The sequence below is a fragment of the Colias philodice genome, chromosome 20 (assembly GCF_061535455.1).
Source record: "Colias philodice isolate Cphi_HAF_F1 chromosome 20, ilColPhil1 Martin Lab GWU primary, whole genome shotgun sequence".
In the NCBI taxonomy this organism is placed as follows: Eukaryota; Metazoa; Arthropoda; class Insecta; order Lepidoptera; family Pieridae; genus Colias; species Colias philodice.
In genome coordinates, this window is record NC_143105.1 from 4718164 (window position 1) to 4739067 (window position 20904).

A 20904-nucleotide genomic window follows, 5' to 3' on the forward strand; every position below is an offset into this window, starting at 1 on the left:
TCGGATGTCATTAACTTGTGGCACCTATAAAGAGTAAAACAATGAAACTAGGTGCTGAATGAGCTACAGGTCAAGCAGCGACCCATTTATTTTACCTCGTTATTAAACCTTTTCAAATATTCTTACTTCCACTTTATGTAAGTGTGTTGAATAAATTGTAATAAGTGCCGTAATATGCAAAGCGACTTATTTTAAAGGAATGAACGTTCAAAATGCTTTGACATGGATTTATGCACGCACTTACCTGACAAAATAAAGCCCCAGCCTATTTATATTTCGTGGTGTACAATTTTTCACGTAAAGTGTAAAACCGAGAATTCTATATTTCAAACCCAACCCTTTTTCATCATCCATCTTGAAAATGTATGCAATAAGGGAAAAAGAAAAATAAACCGTATTCCCCTACCCCACTTATTCCTCATCTTTATGCGAATCGCAGGAAAACGAGCATATGTGCCGCTCCCAAAAACTTCGTCCATAAACATTTACAGCAAACGCAGATGTTACATTTTAAATGTATAGTAATTAAATTAAACTATGTTAATTAGATTTGAAAAGTATGCCACTTGTGTGACAAAATGCAAACGGTATGCAAAAACAGACACGTCTGTAAAAGATTTTAATTAATATAGCAATTACTTTTAACACTTTTGCTACGGAAAAAATTTCAAATATAAAAATTCTAAAAGTTTTTACATTAAAATAAATATAACGGTAAAACAAATTCAACAATTTGCTGCCCAGAAATCCGCCACATTTAATCACTAGAAAACTACTCGACATTTAACTGAACAAATTTATCATCATTTGATTGAAATCTGCAGCGCCACTGCAGTTTCACAGTTCAGTAAACCATTAACATTTATTCCGCGTTTATCTGAATAAAACCGAATTTTTGTTTCCACCTGAGCGCTAAAAGATTGCGTTGAATAGTCGCATAAAATATTCGTTTCAGTACTCGACAAAGCCAATAAAATGTGGGCTATGTATAGCCAGGTTGAATGCATATACTGTTACTGCTGTGTTCCCCATATTATATGGGGTCTATAGATATTTGCTTTAGTACATATATACCTATAGTAGGCGCATAGTAAGCGTTATGGCTGAAATAAACGGAAAATGTAGATACAGCTCTATAACTCTATAATCTATATCTCTATGACTCTCTATGACTCTTTATTCTATATAGAAATGAGAAGACGTGCGATCAAACTTAAATTTACAAATTAAAGTTTGATTGCACGTTATATAATAAACCTATAACGGTGTTCAAAATAATATTGTCGGGAACCTCTCTCTTACCAGATATTTCTCATTTCTACGGGTTTGTTCTCTATTTCAAATTATAAAACAATATAAATCAGGGTCCCAAGATACAAGTATTTCACTTAGTTTGGGACCCACTGTCGTACATTTATTGTAAAACGTAAATGGACAAATAAATTTATTTCATTTTCATTTCCATAAATTCTACCAATAAAACGTTATTTAGACTACCATACTAACTCAACCCGGGAACAGACATCAGGATATGTGTATAAAGATATATAGTAAGTTATATAAGTATAAGTAAGCACTCATTTTTCATGGCTTATCGTTTCACCTATTGCCTGCCGATAACTTAATCCCGGCACGGAGCGCATTAACGCCTCTGCTTACTTTGGATTATGTGCTGTTTATTTTTGCTGCTTTTTAATATTGATAGAGATTTTATTTAATCTCCAGCCTTTTTGTAATTTTGGCCATACACTTTGATAGAAGGAATATACGTTAATAGTATTTTAGAAGCATTCAAAAACGTAATATCGTCCGCACAAAAAAGTAAAGAAACATTCTTAAAAGTGTCGCAGTAATTAATTATCCCAAATCCCAAGGAACGCATTACCTTATTTTGACAACTTTCTTTTCGCTGCGGCTTTAACGAACTTCATGTATTAATGGTTCTTACGTAGATAAAAAGGCTGATGATAAAAGACCCATAAAGTGACGCAGCAACAAGGCTCGGATGTCATTAACTTGTGGCACCTATAAAAGAGTTAAACAATGAAACTAGGTGCTGAATGAGCTACAGGTCAAGCAGCGACCCATTTATTTTACCTCGTTATTAAACCTTTTCAAATATTCTTACTTCCACTTTATGTAAGTGTGTTGAATAAATTGTAATAAGTGCCGTAATATGCAAAGTGACTTATTTTAAAGGAATGAACTTTCAAAATGCTTTGAAATGGATTTATGCACGCACTTACCTGACAAAATAAAGCCCCAGCCTATTTATATTTCGTGGTGTACAATTTTTCACGTAAAGTGTAAAACCGAGAATTCGATATTTCAAACCCTACCCTTTTTCCTCCTACAATGTTATTCATACTTGAATAGTAGCCCCTGAAAAACAACGTTGACCCTTTCCTATCCTATGTTGATGTAACCATTTTGATATCGCATTGTTTTTATCATTTTTCGATATCAAATAAATCTATGTTTATCAATTGAATATAGTTATATATTATATACGTTAACTAAAAGTAAGATTCTTAATTCGTTCATTATCTTCTTAATTAAATAATCAAAAGTTCATTGTAGCAACAAAGATGATAAAATTCTTCAAAATGCTCAATAAATCACTCAAATTTCAAATGTACTTATTAGAAATTATAATCTAATGCTTCTTATATCATACAAGTATCTAAATACGAAGGCAAATAACGTTTTACGGATGAAAAACTTCAGAACAGTGAAGTGCAGTGTGGTGCAGTAGTAAACTTGACTGACATCCTCTCAAAAGCGCTCATGTTAACGTCACTAAACTTTTGCATACTTTACATTTTCATGAGAATACCATACGCTGATGATTTTGTAAAATATTATGATGTACGAAATAACTATAATATATGTATTATAATAAATTATTTTGTGTGAGGTGTAGATCACAGATTAGAGAATACCTAGTTACTTGTGTAGATGATGGATAGTAGAACACGTTATATACCTAATCTAAAATATGATACCGTGTAAAAAGAAAATTAAGTTACTATTTAATCATACATAATTTATATTATTGAAATAATAGTTATCAGAAAATCTCTAAAATAATTCTAATATGTAAATATTTAAAATCCTTTGTTCATTTCAAAATAGAATTTCATTAATTTCCATTTTCCAACCATTTCTCTGAAAAGACCTTTCCAAGATTCCGTAACCGTATTATCGAATTACAAGATCTAATACTCCGAAATGTAAATAATTCTAACTAGACAATCCCTAACGTTAACACCAAGTTATTGTGAATGTTATTCAAACCAAGGACAGTAAATAGAGTTAACCGAGCACTTCAATGAAAGGACTTAGTTAAGAAACTTTAGTACGGCCATTGCTATAGACATCGCCTATAAAGTAGTTTACTGTGTTAAACAAGATAATATAAACTCTATCTATGAACTATGAAGCCATACGATTATACAATGCATAACAATGTTTGACAGACTATTTTATACAAACAAAAACTCAATTAAGTAGGTACGTCTTGGCTGCTCCCGTCCGCCGTCTTTGTAGTAAAGTTACTCAAACGAATAAAATAATAACAAACAGTTTTCACAGACTATGAATTAAGCTTTAGGTATAACCTATTTCCTCCCTGAAACAAAAAAAAACACAAACACTATTGTACGAATAAAAGAGCTGAAATATAGGTCATAATGAAGTCCACATATGACAATGCACAACTCATTTAAAATTGTTTTTTTATGTCCATATCGCGTTGGAACGTTACAATTCCCGGTAAATCTGAATAGATTTCCATTGTAAATAAACACGGCGTTCGATTTCCATGTTAAAAGCAATATTGCAGGAACAATGGGGCATGAAGCGAACCAATAAAAACATGGTCGCGATACTTTTTTAATTTCAACTCCGCGATATATCGTTTTAACGACCTTGCATAATAGTAGTAAAACAAACCCGTACGTACATAGTATTATATTATATGTACAGTTTTGTTTTTCGGCAGTAAAAGTTGCCATATGTTGCCCGTGACGCTACCAAGAGGCCTCCTATTTGCATATTTTATACAACAAAACAAACGTGTCCATTCCAGAGTCGAATTTATGGGAACCTTTTTGCGATATCAGCCTGTGGTTGCGTGTTGGTGGTATATTGTAAACAAAACATAGATAGTTTTACTAGGTAAGGTATACCTTTTATTCGATAATGCAATTTTCAATTAATGCACTCACCACAAGTTGATTTTAAAGAGTGTAGTCGATTATTTAAAAAAATTCAAACTTTCAAATTTAAAAAAAAAAAGAAGTATTTAAAATAAGTAAAAATTTCCCCTAAAAATGATATTGCACGCCTCATAAGCGAAGCGTTGAGGTGGGTACTACTGTCACTTCGCGCAAAACATCTGATTTTTCAAACTTAAAATGTCTTTATGTATCATACATTGCACTTGTAAGATAATACATACACACACATATTAAGAAAAAAACACTATTTTTAACGTTCATGATATTTTTGATGTCATTTTTGTTATTTAAACTAGTTAAAAACAGTTTAAAAAAGTTCTGTCTTGGACGTCCGTGTGTCTGTATGTGCGGATCCTTTTTCTTGTTAACACGATAGCGACCGAAATACTTTACTAATCGAGTCTTTTTTTTTCTCTTACGCTTGAGTATGCTCAGGAATAGAACCCTTTCATTTTTCAGGGTCTGATTCGATGTGGTTTAATTGTTATTAAATAAACAAAAATAATAATTAATAAATATTTATTAAAAAAAAATTATGAGGCGTGCACTTTTGGATTTTCCAAATTATTTAACTTTACGGTAGTTTAATAATAAAAGTGTGTGCGTGTAACCTTTACGCGCGATTGAAGTAAAACGCACATGTCAATATAACCTTGTTATTGAATATTATAAAATGTCGCAATTGTCAGAAAATTTATTTTTAATTTACTTATTTTAAAAGTAATAAATAAACAAGTATATTTAGAGATTTTCAAAAAATTTTGCAATTTAAAATAATGTTTTTAAAACTGTTGAATTTTTCATTCACTTTGCTATTCACAATTGATCCGTTTGAAAATTTGAAAATAAATAATCCTAATTGATTATGATATTTGCCACTAGCTGGCGTATAAGTCAAGAAGCGTGTAGTATATGACATATACTTACAACCAATCAGAATTATCATTTTTAAATGGCGGAAACTACACAGCGTTACTTCCGTCAGAAAAAAAATCTGAGTTACTCCCTAGTCGCGCCTAAAGAAGTTTTACTTCAAAAATGACAAAATGCCTCTCACAGACATATAAAACTAATATTACTACTACACATTTTAACAGACTAGGTGCACCCTTAAAAAGAGTGCTATTTAAGAAATCTTCTTTCTTACATACTCTACAAATATAAAAGAAACGAATAAATTCCTATCACGATACGCCCCTGTGCCATCTCAATCCCTATGTGGGCTGACAACGTCGAAGTTTCAATAATTCACACTTCAATCTGTCCGTGTTTATTATTTTATCCGACCACTCGATCCAGACAGGTTGAAACCTATTTGTGAAGGAATTATTAGTCGATGTTTTTAACTGATCTAGTTTTGATTTCAAATTATGCATCCAAAAGTTATTTTCAGCTGTTGTTTCCATCTTTTATTTGACAAAATTTTAATTTGTTTACTCGGTTATTTTTTTATTTAGGGAAAATTTATGATATGGGTATAACTTACTACCAATTTTCTAAAACATTATTTTTAACGTCGTGAAAAGAATTTCGTGAAAATTACACGCAACGAATGAATCGTTGCGTGTAATTTTCATCAAAATTCTAATAGCATTTCTGTTGTAATTTATCAACGTTTGAAAAACGCTGAGTAGACTATAAATGGGAGTGAATTTTAAATATCGCTGACATGAGGGGTGTATATTGTGTGAAATACTTCTAAAACAATTTTCGCAAAATAACTGGGTATCTGTCTAAAGCACGCAGATTAAAAATGATAATTACTAAAGTTTAGTAAGCTCGTCCAATCCATAATTATTATCCTTATGTTATGTATAAACATCAGATTTAATTTATCTATAAATTCAAAGATTCGTCCGCAATAAAAATATTTATTTGAATGCAGAATATTGATTGCTTGCTGTCAAAAACATCTATGCATCCACACTAGGTAATTATAAAATTAGCGGAATTTATTTATATTTTTTATTTTATACTTTGCTCTATTAAAATCAGTAAGAGTTTTTTATCTTCTCCAGTTACACTACATTTGATGGTTATGCTACTTGAAAGAAACATCATGCTTCTGTAATGTTGTTCTGTAATCATCTTAATTACTATTTATTAACTAGCCGCTTGCTCGGAGGTTATTCGAGGAAATGAGTACCCTACGGCTTATATGTTAATCTTGAATCTGTTCAAAATTTCATTTTAATATAATGCTAAGATAAGAGTTGAATGAACATTATAAATGAATGAGTTACCAGCTTGTAGCATGTACATAATAAAACTCTAGATTTGAACTAAATTATACTTTAATATATGTGCTTTTGTTTTCGAAAAGAAAAACAAGTTGGTCAGGCGTCCACCCCGGATTGGCGTGAAAGAATGCGGGCTCGAGTCCCGCCTCGAGATCGATTTTTTTTTATATTCTTTATAAATTTATATTTATAAAGCATTTGAATGCCATACAATCAAAAATGTCAACGACAAGTTCTTTCTATTTATAAGCAGCATTTATTTAGAGATCAGAAGAGTCATAACACGATGACTACGCAATTAAGACTCCTTGTTTCCCAGTTTCTTATGTTAACAGACGTTCTTTATACAGAAGATGATTAAAATGTTATTTAATTATTGTTCCAGGTGAACAGCCAGGATGTGATCAAACACTGAAATATGGAGATGAAACGGCATGACAAGCCGGGCAGCCTGTCGCCCGTGAAGGTAAAGAACGAAGAAGCAAGCAAGTCTGGCAAACAGGAGAAGGAGCTGAAATTACCACCAGAGAAGTCACCCAGTGAGGATGGTAGCTTGAGGCAGAGGAAATTGTCCAGGGCTAGTGACACGTCGAAGGAAACGCTTGACAGGTAAAAAATGCTACGAGAATCTTCCGTCGTTTTGAGAATATCGATTAAAATCTAATAGAGTAAAAACAACTATTTAATATAATGTCAAATGTGTAGGACAAAGTGTCTGTGCAAGAAAACCACAAAAGAAAACACAAGGTGCAAATATAAATAGATTTATTTTTTATGAATTGAAAAAAAGTGGTAGGAAGGAACGGAAAAGGACAAACATCAGTAGAAAAAGAACTGCACCTTAAATCTTTGTTGTATTAATACATTGCTAAACCAGTTTCACCGCAAAATATCTATTTTAGTCATTCTTTATATTTAAACCGTTATCTGATGTTGTTGCATACAAACTAATAAAATCACTGATCACTTTTATAGCAACGCAACGACCTAAATTATTGTATAAAAAGGCACAAAAAATACAATCTATTTTGCACAAATTCAGGTTTTTTCTTAATTTAAAATTTAATTCCTTTAGAAAATACACCAGCAAAAGCTAATAGATGATCATTATCACGTATTTGCAATGTTCGAAGTGTGATCTCTGGTCCCATGTTCGACCCTTCCTGTTGTTATCTTCCGAACCCATCTTAATCACTACTTCTCTGAAAAACTGCAACATATCCGTTGTTAATTACCCCGCATAGTGTTAAAACTTAAATGTCCTTATAGACTTAAAAAAATAAGAAGATTCTCAATTCAACTGAATTTTTTTTTTAGTTTGTTTCCTCAGAACTTCCAACTTTGTGAACCGATTCTGATAATTCTTTTTTTATCTGGAAGCTGGTGCTGGTCTGGTTGGTCCCGTTTCAAGTTTGTCTAGTTCTGACAATTTGAAGGCGGTTTAGTTTCTGTTAAAAAAATATATTTTCTATTATTAGATATATTATCAATTCTATTGTACAAATAAAAATCATTACATTAATCACATGAATTATCTTATAAGTACGTTTTGATACGTGTACGATAGGTATTTATCTAATATACTATGAGTATAAAAATAAATTAAACGAAAGCCTAAAATTAAATGTCAGAGGTCTCCAGAATATTTCGCAGCAATATTTGTTTCGTCTCAAAGGAAGTACCTAGTCTCTAGTGGGTCCTGCAGTTTGTTTACTCTTTACGGTATATTTATTTTTACAAACAAGAAGAGTTTATAAAAAATGTTAACGGTTGAATATGAACTTTATGATATATAAATTAAGGAATTTTCGATCAATTAAAATTATAATGCTTCAGATGTATCTATTTTAAATGGATATCAAATTATATAGGTAAAATAAATTAATAATCTATTAATCATATCTTAATTGTGTAATTGATGTGTCACACTTTAGTCATTTTTAACATTAATTACCTCTTAATAGATTTATACCAAACATGTCATTCACCTTATTGTTAATAACCAAATTTCTCATTATCATATCCATCCAATAAAACTATCAAGTAAGAATATAATTAACAACTGCGAGTTCTGAAGAAAATAAATATTCATTGAAATAACCTTTCATACAATATGTAGAAGTATTCATTTTATAATTTTAATGACAAAGAATAAATCAGCATAGGAATTGTGTAAATTAATTGTGAAATGTACTAATTCGGAAATAAAATAGGGAGTACATCTACATATATCTACACCAGCCCCCCTAGTCAAGTGGCTTTCTGTTAGCGTAGCGGTCAATAGAATAGACTACGAATGTATGAGATTGACGTAGGCTGTAGATAAACGTATCGGGGCTGTTTTCTTCTTGGCTAATAGATTTCTAATCATACAAATACCACACCATGTAACAAACGAACCATAGACTCTGTGGTTCTATTTTTAATAGGCGTAGGTACCTAACCAAAAACAACTGAGGATATATTTAACTTAGCAGCTTTTTATTGATAAGATACGGATCTCCAATGCATCATGATTCATGACGTACACCAGAAAAATATTGATATATAAGTTAAGGAGGATAGATTTTATTAGTAAACGTTTTTGTGCAGTGCCAAACGAAGTTGTGGTATTTGTGCGACACAATCAGACGTGAAAAACATCAAATCATCGGATTTGTAACAAATAAATATTGGGTAAATTGTATGTTTGTACTATTTAATTTCTATATGTAGGCCTGAGTTATTAAAACTCAGGCCCCGGAATCACAGACACAATAGAAAATCTACTGTGTCGTGGACCGATCGGGCCGTTCGGGGCTCAATGGGTCAAAAAGTGGAATCATAACGTTAGGAAGTTTGAAATTTAGTTACCATATTTTTTAAAGTCATGACATTACTCAGCTCTACCTCGTTTAGTTGTCCCTGAAATCGGATCTTTATAGATCGCCAATGTGACCGCTCCTATTATTTGCAAATCAAAGTGTTTTCACATCACCGTGACTATCCGCACAAAAACATTGATGATACATATAGATATGTAAATTTACTTTGAGGAAAAAACATGTCAAATATTGCATAAGTGAGATAAGATAAAAATATAAGATTGCGGATTGTCCCGCCTCCAAGATATCTTTTATTTTATCTTGGATTAGGTATACCGTATACGATGACGCGACTTTACGTAGTTTTAATGCAAATGTTGAGAGATATGTGTTCTCTAATTTTAAATTATCTTTATTTTTCCCTTTTTTAAAGCTTGTATAATTTTAAAATTTAACATCTATAAAAAGTATATTATGTATCCAGGTACCTACATCCTATCCTACCAATATTATAAATGCGAAAGTTTGTGAGGATGGATGTGTATGTGTGTGTTTGATACTCTTTCACACAAATACTGCTGAACCGATTACAATGAAATTTAGCACACATATATAGAGTAACTTGGATTAACACATAGGATAGATTTTATCCCGCGAAATCCCACGGGAACGGGAACTATGCGGGTATTTCTTTGAAAACGCGGGTAAAGCCGTGGGCGGAAAGCTAGTATTTACATAAAGCAACAAAACATATAACAACTTAATTATGAATTTATAAGCTATTTGATTTATGAATATACCTATGATAATCTAGGCAGTTAATTGGTTAACTAGCCTATATTCAAATTTATCTAACTGTATACAAAATAACAGGTTTCGGTTCATCAGCATCTATAATTTGGTGCAATTTTCAGATTTGAGATTCATACTTATAAAAGATCATTTAATATGTCTATTGCCTCGTTGGTCTATGCAACTAGAGCCATATTTCTATGAGCTCTACCTTTAAACGAATAATTATGCCAATAGTATAGCGGAGGTACTCGTAACTCGTAGGTAGTCGTTTTCTCCATAAAAAACTGAAATGCAAATAAAACATATACATAAATATGTTATTTATAAAACAGACCAGCTTTACGAACTCCAGGTAAAATGGCATTATCAGGGTATCACAAAGTCGTTAAATTTTATTGTAAACAGTGAGATGAGCAAAGATGATTGTTATTGCAAAGGGTAAATGTTTCTCATTTATGTAAATGGGGCCATTTGTTTTTCGTACCTTGTAAGAATCTATAAAATGTGTATAACAATTATTCTTTGTAGAAGAAATGGACATTTGGCAATGTTCAAGACTTTTTTAATCAAATACGATCTTACTACGATTAATACGATTTTAATTCTATAAAACTGAAAATTACAAATAATATAACAATGTTCGCACATTATTTTAAAAATAATCACCATAAAAAACATAGCACCTCAACAAGATAATTAAGAATTCAAAAACTATACGAATGCATAGTGCCTAATCTTTTACATCTCCCTATATAAATCTGGTTTATATGAAGGATTGATTATTATCAAGTATAATTTTGAAGGACATTACAGAAACATTACCGCAGGGTATTCAGATATTAATCTTCTTTACAGGCAGGACTCGAAAGCATCCCTCAGTCCGAAGGTATCACGCAAATACTTCACAAACTGGAAGCAGGCATGCGATAAGACCAAAGATAAAACCAAAGAGCTGCTCAAACGTTGGAGGACGCTACCGGAGGGAGAGGCAGCAGCACAGATGCAGGAGGCGGGGCATAGTGAAGAGGAAAAACAACACGGATGGAGTGTGCACGTTTGGAGTAAGTTTTTAATAGTCGTACTAGTTGTTAACTAGCAGTAGGTATAAAGACTACTAGCTTTCCACCCACGGCTTCGTCCGCGCAGTCAAAGAAAAACCCGCATAGTTCCCGTTCCCGTGGGATTTACGGGATAAAACCTATCCTATGTCCCGGGGTAAAAAGTAGCCTATGTCCTTTCTCGGGTATCAAAATATCTCTATACCAAATTTCATGCAAATTTGTTCAGTAGTTAAGGCGTGATTGAGTAACAGACAGACAGACAGAGTTTCGCATTTATAATATTATAGTATGGACTAGCTGTATGTAGTATGTACCCTGTCAAACATTACTGTGGCATGTTGTGCTTCCAAGGAGAAATCAATAGAAATGAATAATATTTTTAACAGGTTCCTATTCTTAGACATATTGGAGCTCTGTTGGTGCATAATTTTTCGTAGTTTAGTAGCGTAGGTAATTAATAAAAACATAGCCTAGGTTTGATTTTATAAAAATCAAACAAGAAACCGTAGCTGAAATAAGTGTCTTCTAAAGCATTATAATGTGACGATTATAAAGAGTTACAATATTATATACATCCCACAAAATTTGTGCATGTACTTTTCATGTAAATGAAAAAAAAAGTGTACCCAATTTATAAACCATAAATTAATCGATACCTACATAAAAACTCTTTGCTCTTCATAACCAAAAACAAACTGACCAAAGTCAATGATTTTGACAAGGAAAATTTGCAATCCCGTAGGCTTATTATAATGACGATTTATAATCTGTCGCTAATTATCTTTAAGCTTACGTGAATTCAATCATGACTAAAGACTCTAAACTAAAAGATAATGAAGTTGAAAAGCAACAAAACAAAAATAAAATGATTTCAAAACCCAATGAAGAGGTTATGAAACGCGTTACTAGGAATAGTAATATAAAAGAGGAAGGCTTCTATAAATTCAAGAATATGATGACGCGGAACGTTAAAACACAAAACGAAAAAGGAAAAGTCACCAAGCAACCTAAGAAAATTGTGAATAAACAAAAAACAAAGAAAAAGCCAACGAAACGCATTTAAAACGGTAGTCGTATCTCTGAATTTGTAATTTAACAGTAATAAAGTCCTTTTGAATAACGACTGCAATTATTTCATTGCACACAAATTTATCACTTATGATGGGACGAACATGACCATATTTCATAACAATTCGTTGCAGTATCTGCTTAAAGCGTTTCGTTTAGTAAATTATTACTATCCGAGCGGATACCGAACAGCGAATATGGCCATGTTTTATTCTTTTTGCATTTTCATTTGAGCCGGAACGTACTGTAGAATAAAGGAATATTCGAGCCGAACTAGCGTTTGATTCGTTTTTATTCCGTTCATGAAATATTAATCGAGCTACCACTGTTTACTGAAACTTATCTGGGTTAGCCTTTAATTTGTAACTATGGAACTAGATATTATTAGTAATTGTTCTGGCTTTTATGGTCTTGAAAATCTGGACAGAAATTACATTCTTGTTATAAAATTTTTGCGCTAGCTGTGTAATTAGATCATTTTAAAATGCAATATCATTAATATACAGAGAATTTTGTAAAAATTTAATATGTATCATAATAGGTACTTATATGTGGGTGTTTTACCATAGTGTTTTACACATACAAGTGTATTATAATTTACTAGATTTCCGCCCGCGGCTTCGCCCGCGTTTTCAAAGGAAAACCCGCATAGTTCCCGTTCCCGTGGGATTTCCGGGATAAAACCTATCCTATGTGTTAATCCAAGTTACCCTCTATATCTGTGCTAAATTTCATTTTAATCGGTTCAGTAGTTTTTACGTGAAAGAGTAACAAACATCCATACATCCATACATCCATACATCCATACAAACTTTCGCCTTTATAATAGTATTAAGATATATGTAATGGATATTTCACACGTGGGTGTGCTATGACTTTGTTTTTTGCAAACCTATAAATTGTCCAAGCTCTAGTACCAACTAACATAATTTCCTTCAAGAGCCGTTGTAATTTCTGTACTGAAGTCATTGAGGTATTATTATAGAGAAGACACCACGAACAAAATCTGTGCAACAAGCGCGGATGACTGAAGTACAATTAAAGAGTTATTATACCGTGTACCTACATTTAGAATAAATAGTCGTGGAAATATCTCTCTATGAAATGATAAAGTAATATCTATCAAAAATAACTGATATTTCGACGAAATGTCGAAAACATGAAGATAGATCACGTATCAAACACACCGGTACAAAGCACTCATGAACTTTATTGAAAACCCCTGTCCGAATGGCGAGATTTACGGCAATACAGGTTTACGAGATCGTATAACATGTACCATTTTAGATGTAGCCTGCAAGCCTTTGTAATACCAAACTGTTGTCTGTTACGATGCTTTGTATGTCTGTTTTTCTTTGAACACGCTCTCTTTTGCGTGCATATCAATTTGCTACAGTTTCTTTAACTTTGAAGCCACACAGTTTTATAATCAAATTAATCAATGTGAACTGTGTAATATCAGTATTCATGGTCTTTGTAAATAAACGTCGCTATAAGATGTTGATGTTGTCAAGTTAAAAATATAAATAAACATAGTTTTACCTCGTAGGTACCAACACATACATTTCAGCAGAGGAAGTTTATTGCAAACAAAACTTTTTGTTAACATTAACTAAAAACCGGCGTAGCCGATGAAAGTTTGTAGACTGTAGTCATTGTTGTTATTTTGAATACGGAAACCCATTATTAGTTATCCTTTCTCTTTTAAATTGTATTAGAAGACTTATCTGCACAGAATAGGGGTGGTTATCTACAGTTTATATTCCTGCTGCTAATGCTTATTTTATAAAGCTACCAATTCTTTATTCTTTATTTAAGAACAACATTCCAAATCATCAAATCGTAGTGTTGCTACACCTCGCTCCCTTTTAGATGGAAGAATTCCAACTTCCTTCCTCCACAGTAGTCTTTTGAATATTTTCAAAATTGCAAGGATAGTAACATATTCATAAACGTCTAAACCTAATCTTATGCCCTAGTAGGTACTTACAAGTTACGATTTGAGCCGTGATTGTGTTGTTAGCGTGTATTTCACTGGGGTAATGTAATTAGAGTAAGTCGCAGACGTCAGGCAAGTGATATGGGACACGCAAACCGTATTATAATGTTAAATCACGTATATAGAGTTTTTAATTCTACGTAAAAACCACACAAAACATGCATGTAAGGAATTACGTCATAATCTAATTTCAATGAGAGTACTTACTACTTCGACGAGTTCTTACTTACCTAAATCTAATTTAACACCTTCATAGTAAGATGTAATCTGTTTTAACTTTTAAGAGAAAATGGATGTGCAATGGGCATCGATAAAGGATTATATTTTTTGTAAAAACCTTGTAAAAACCATATGCAGCTTATTTTAAATGTGTTGTTGCCTTTTCGTTTCATCGTTAGGTACAAGTAATTTACAAATAGTTAAAGGTTTTGTTCATACTGGACCAAACCAAGCGCGGCCTCATCAATGTAGAAGGTTAATAATGGACTAATCTATTAACCAAATTGAAGACGAAATCCATTCATTTCATTTGATATTAACTTCCTAATTAACAGCTAACATATAGATGATGTCATGATAGGTTAATAATTATCGATTATTATAGAATAATCGATCATATATGAGCTTAATTACCTAGATATCAAAGAAGATTAATCAATCAGGATAAGTGTTTTTTAATTAATTGATTATCAAAATACAATTTCACAACAATTCATTTTTATTTCAACAGCCACGTGGGTGAACCGATGCAGCGAAGACCTGGAATGCCTAGATTTAGAAGAGGAGCAGCCCTTGGCACAGCTGAGCCCTGTACAGACTGATAAAATGACATTGTTTTTCACGGAGCTTTTGGACCACGATCGCGATGACGTCATCTGTGATCAAGATTTTGATAATTTTTTTGAGGTTATATCCCACTAGAGATAAATAAATATTATTTATTTCTAATTTAGTTTATAAGTTCAATTCAAATAATAATTAATTGTCTCAAATAAATTCACTCTTTGAATTTAAATATCAAATTAAATTAATAAGTACCTTCCAAAATTTACGTGCTTAAAATTTTGTAAACATTAGAGAGCCCTTTCATTTTATTCCGACAATAAAAGACTCAATTATATTAATAGATTCCAGAGTTTTGAAGTCCTGGGACGAAAGTATTCAAAGGACTGTAGTACCAACATAAATAAAAGTGACTTTAACTTTGCCAACGCTGAAATAAAAGCTTTATTGTGCAGCAAAGAAATGGGAACAATTAAATGTAATTTACAGAAGTTGGCGCACTTTGCAGACTGGTCGCCTAACTCGTCCGAGTTTCATATACTTTTGGAGGTGAAGAGAGAATTTATCGAACATTTCCTCGACCCGTTGCCCACCAAGTGAGTCGATAGATTTAATTGAGCCTACCACATCAACCGTCATAATTCATTGTACCTAAGGGCGTATTCAGAAAGAAAGCTTGAAACTTATACTCAAACTCAAACTCAAAAATTCATTTATTCAATTAGACTACTATTTAGTAGCACTTTCGAATCGTCATTACATAGTATTTTTAACATTTACCACCGATTCGGAAAGCAGTATCTATGGAGAAGAATCGGCAAGAAACTCCATAGTTGCTCTTTTAAAATAATGTCAATAAATTTACATAATATGTAACTTATATCTAACTACATAATATGCCAAAGAACTGTCCTGTGGTTTTTACGCGACAACCCTCCATGGGTCTTTATCGTCCCAAAGCACTTATAAGTTTCAAGCTTTCTTTCTGAATACGCCCTAATGTAGTACAATTATACAACTGTTACTAAGCGGAACCTTTTTCTTCTATCTTAATACAACTGTTGCTAAGCGGAAACTTTTTCTTCTATCTAATGGCGATAGGGTTTATTACAAAATATAATATTCGTAATGTTTTACGAAGAACAGTAGGTATTACAGAATTTGGTTTTTTCGTATTTTTTTTTTATTAATAATGACATTAACTCACTTCCTGACCTATATACGTACCGCACAGCGCACTTACATAAAGGCTTATTACACTACCCGATATGAAGGGCCCTGCATCTAGGGTGGGCGTGTTCCCTAGTTAGTGTGGCGCTTATTACACTTCTCTGCGAATTGGGCCCTAACTCAGTTTATACGCGAATGTCTAGAGAGATAAACGTATTGTTGCATTTTACATTATGCCGCCGTCAGTATCGAAACTTCAAAAAGTTGCTGTAGCAGTGGCAACCGTTGACGCAATAACAAATATTAAAAAAAGAAGAGAAAGATCTGGGTGAAAGAGTATTTGCGGTTACGTGAAAAGCTTTCAAATATGCAAATACTAAGCGAGCTTGAACCGGGAGTTTTAATGAATTAATTAGAGTAGGTGCAGAACAATTTGAACACTTGTTGAGTTTTAAAACAATTAAATAAACAATTGATTTAAACAATTTATTTATTTGTTAACATGGCGGTGTGATCACAAACAATTGGAACTTCCCTTTTAAGTTATATAAACCTGTAGTAGGGAAGTTTGGTGACACCTTACATACAAAAGCAGCCACTCCACGCAACAGTCGCGCGGCAACTGAGCTCCCTAACCGCCCTAAACGTTATTACATCACCCAATCTGCAGGGCGCTTAGGGAGCTAGGCAGATCGGGCAGACCCGATCGCCCTAAATAGGGACACTAACTCCCTAAGTATTATTACACCACTCTTAGTTAGGGTTAGGGTCCCTAAAAATTGGGTGGTCTAATAAGCCTTATAGTAATTCTACCCAATAATTTAATTTTTACCAATTAATAATCTTAATGTATCTAATCATACATATTATATTATCTAGATACAATTTTTCTTACTGTAGTTAAAAGCATATATCATTTTTGATACACACAAATAATATATTCGTTTCGTGTACTTGTTAGTGAAGCTATGTCAAAACTAGGGTGGTTGTACGTGATTGGAAGGTAAATTACACATTTCCCGCTAAATGGAGAGTAAAAAATATACGTGACACCAAGCTGCCTTTAAACCTTTTGTCGGATTAAGCTTTGTCGGAAGTTGAGTTTTTAAAAATACTTCATTTTAATTCTCGTAAGCATAAAACCCTGAACAAGATCGATGTTATGTACCTATGAATTTAAATCAGACATTTTTCACAATTGTGTGTGCCAAAAGAAGGATTATATTTTTCTGAATGGCACGCTGGTAGGCTTAAAAAAAGGCTTGTTGGATTTTAGTAACAGGTGTTGTGTCGGTTTATTGAACAACAAAACATGTAATAAAAAATTGGAAACACTGTGTGTAAAATTTATCAATTTCCTTTTAAACGAAATATTCAAGATTACCAATAAATGAATACATATTTAAACAACGATGTAAAAAAGGAATATTTTTCCAAATCTTCTCTTGAATCAGTATTATTTTGAAAACTTTGCTTTAATTAGTATCCATCCTTACAAATCTGATTTTGGTTAGATTAAAATATAAACAACTTTTTAATTCAACTAAATTTAATATACAATTTGGTGACAAGGTGGGCAGAGTTGCCATACTATAGACGGGTGTGTGGTCCAGAGGCTGGCGGGTTGCCAGGTCGCACGACTCTGGAAGGCTGGCTCGCGAGGTGGGCGCTCCTGCTCAGCGAATTAAATAAATTTGCTGATCTGCCACTCTACCTTCAATATTTCTGCAAGATTTTGTTCCATGTTGTTGATAGAGCAGGTAAATATATACGCTCACATAAAAAGAGAAAATATTTGATTGGATGTATTTTTTATAATTTTGTAAGGTAAAAGTTAAAACTACTTAATCGATTATGAGAATTATTCCATCTTTAATGAGTTACTATTTCAAAGTAAAGTTTCAAGTTATTTCTATTGCTAATAAATTATTCAATGTTAAGTGAATGATTAACGAATTTCCTTGTTACATTTAAATTGGTCTACCTATTGTATGAAATATCGACAAAGATCTTGATGAAATAACCTGATGGATGGGATTAATTTGACGTAACCGTACCTTCGGCTGGCCTTATAGGCACTGAATCACGATAATTACGATCATTTAGCCATACGAAAACAAACTTTATCCGTTTATAATAAAATCCAAATTATGTTAGGCAAAATAAATTCAGCCTGAGTGAGAGACCCAACGATCGTTCACAAAATTGATGGACAATTAACAACGAGTACATTAACGAATCTAATGGCCTCTCGTTATAATCAAAGTATTTAATAAATATAATCTAAAAACATTATGTTTAAGTAAAAACTTTTTGTACAGTTGTATGCTATGTCATGAAATAATAAAGAAAATATAAATAAATATTAGCTTTACGCCCGCGATTTCGGCTGCATAGTCAAAGAAAAACCTGCATAGTCCGCGTTCCCATGGGATTTCCGGAATAAAATCTATCCTATGATCCTTTCAGTCAGGCTGGGAGCACCTTCATATTAATTCTAAAAAAATAAATTAAGAGGGCATATTCAATTTAACGCAAGTCAAAATCTCCGCGATCTATTACGATAGATCGCGGCTTGCGCTATCCTTTTACTATGAACAGCATAGGTCCACCGGAGAGCGCCGAGCAACATGTCCTCTCTCTGGAAAGGCTCGCTGCCGACTGATTTTAATCGGGTCGCGCGCAGTGTTTTATAGTACTTTAAAAAAATTTGTAGAAAAATAATAGAGGTACCTTAGTTGATTTTTTAAATTTTATCTTATAAGTAAGACATTCTTTTATTGGAATATGTATAAATTATATTCAATAAAGTCAAATATCTTGGTGAAAATAATCATTTTGTCGACTATAATTTCTAAAAAAATTCACATTGTTCGGATTTTAATTTCGTAAGTTAGGAGTCCAAAATAAAAAAATCTTTTAACTAACTATTTTAATAAGGATCTTTGCAGTTAGTTAAAAATAATTGTGTGTTAGATCTGTCAGCAATTTCAGATATTTTTAGCTTCGAAATTGACACTAAAAGTGAAATCAAGTAATCATCGGATCAGTTATCTTGATGGTATTCAGAAATACTGTATTAATTGAAAAAAACTCTTAACTAACTACATAGACAATAAAATTTCCTAAAATTATTAGTAATTCATATGTTTGTAAGATAAGTGGTTGATGGACAATCTGGTTTGAAAAATCACATATTTGAGCCAAACAGCGCAGCGTACACGGCCTTAAGATATTTAAATACACTCAGTAAAAACTAGCTAGCAACAAAAATATGAAAATAGAAGATGTGTATTCTTTTTAAAAGCACTTTACTCATACATCAACGGATTTCCAACTTGGCAATTGAATTGAAATTGTTAGCCAAAATCCTACTTCGTAGCATACGAGTTCCTATTTCTTCTTATTCTTATTATATTCTCTCAGCCTCTTTGTTCCAAGTTTAAATCCGACGGCGGCCATTCACAAAATAAAATATAAAACATACGATACGATGCACTGCCAAATGGATGTGAGATTCGGGGATAGTAAAATGGTATTCAGTTTTTAAAACTTTTATTTATAGCACCTAAATGCAGGTAGAATAAATAGAACGTATATGAAACAACCACAATGAGCATGCATTATAAGGCATTATATTAAAATAATATTTTTATGTTATCCATTGAGATAATATTACTACGTATGGAGGAGACACCACGAACAAAATCTGTGCGCCATTTTTTTGCTCTAACTAAGTTTTAAAAATTATTATTTAGTTAGGTACTTAACGATGAAAGTTATTCCTTTGCACTTTTCCGTATTATTTGTATTATTTGTGCAATATCGTAACACACACGAAGGCATGTTTGATGCGTTTCACTTTAAAACCATTAAAAAATACCGCTCAACATACGTCACATGACGTATGTTGAGTGGAACATAAGTGATGTAGGCGGTGTCGTCTCCTATTAATATTATCTCAATGATGTTATCGCACTTTTATGCTGACTGAGAGTTTTTTAAACACGTTAAACACGGGTGGATTTAAACTCTATAGTTTACAAATTACAATCATTGTAATATGATTCTAATATACATATATTACCTATAGGATAATATAGTAGATAGATATAAGCCTAAATGATTGGCGATTGCTAGATATATACCATAATTAAATATTTCATTTTCGAATAACCAACCTATCTGTAATATTATGATTATTATAGACTAGCTGTGCCCGCGGTTTTACCCGCATTGCTCAGCTCCTGTTGTTCCTAGCGTGATGATCCTATAGCCTTCCTCGATAAATGGGCACCGAAAAAATCTTTCAAATCGGAACCGTAGTACCTACCTGAGATTAGCGCGTTCAAACAAACAAACTCTTCAGCTTTATAATATTACCTAGTATAGGTTATTATCGATATAGAGAGCGTCGGCAATTATTAGAAATAAAACATGAGTAAAAAAAATGGAAGACGATGAAATATTTTACAATCGAATAATTTTTTACGTCGTTTTTTTACCGCATAAAATCTAAGTTATTAAAATATATTCTTTTTTCAGGCGTTGGTGAAATAACGAAAGACGCTCTAGCCTCCTTCTACCGTTCTGTTATTGGACTGCCGGCGACAAGAGTCGATGAAATCATTGAAACAGCCTATGATCGGATGACGAGTGTATGTAAAAATATATTTTTTATCTGTAATTACAAAATTATTAAAATAACATAACATACGTGATACGCTTATGATGTATATAGCC

The 20904-nt window shown here is 32.5% G+C and overlaps 1 protein-coding gene across 3 annotated transcripts in view; it reads left to right on the forward strand.

Moving 5' to 3' along the window:
• The window catches only part of LOC149479386 (uncharacterized), an 82200-nt gene that overhangs the window by 59842 nt on the left and 1454 nt on the right, over nt 1–20904 (forward strand). For all 3 annotated transcript variants that reach the window (XM_089707805.1, XM_089707803.1, XM_089707804.1), the window contains exons 2-7: nt 6867–7090; nt 10936–11141; nt 14939–15114; nt 15481–15587; nt 17734–17921; nt 20707–20819. In XM_089707805.1, the coding sequence (XP_089563931.1) occupies nt 6900–7090; nt 10936–11141; nt 14939–15114; nt 15481–15587; nt 17734–17921; nt 20707–20819 (981 nt within the window). In that variant the 5' untranslated portion in view covers nt 6867–6899. The remainder of the gene's footprint in view (nt 1–6866; nt 7091–10935; nt 11142–14938; nt 15115–15480; nt 15588–17733; nt 17922–20706; nt 20820–20904) is intronic.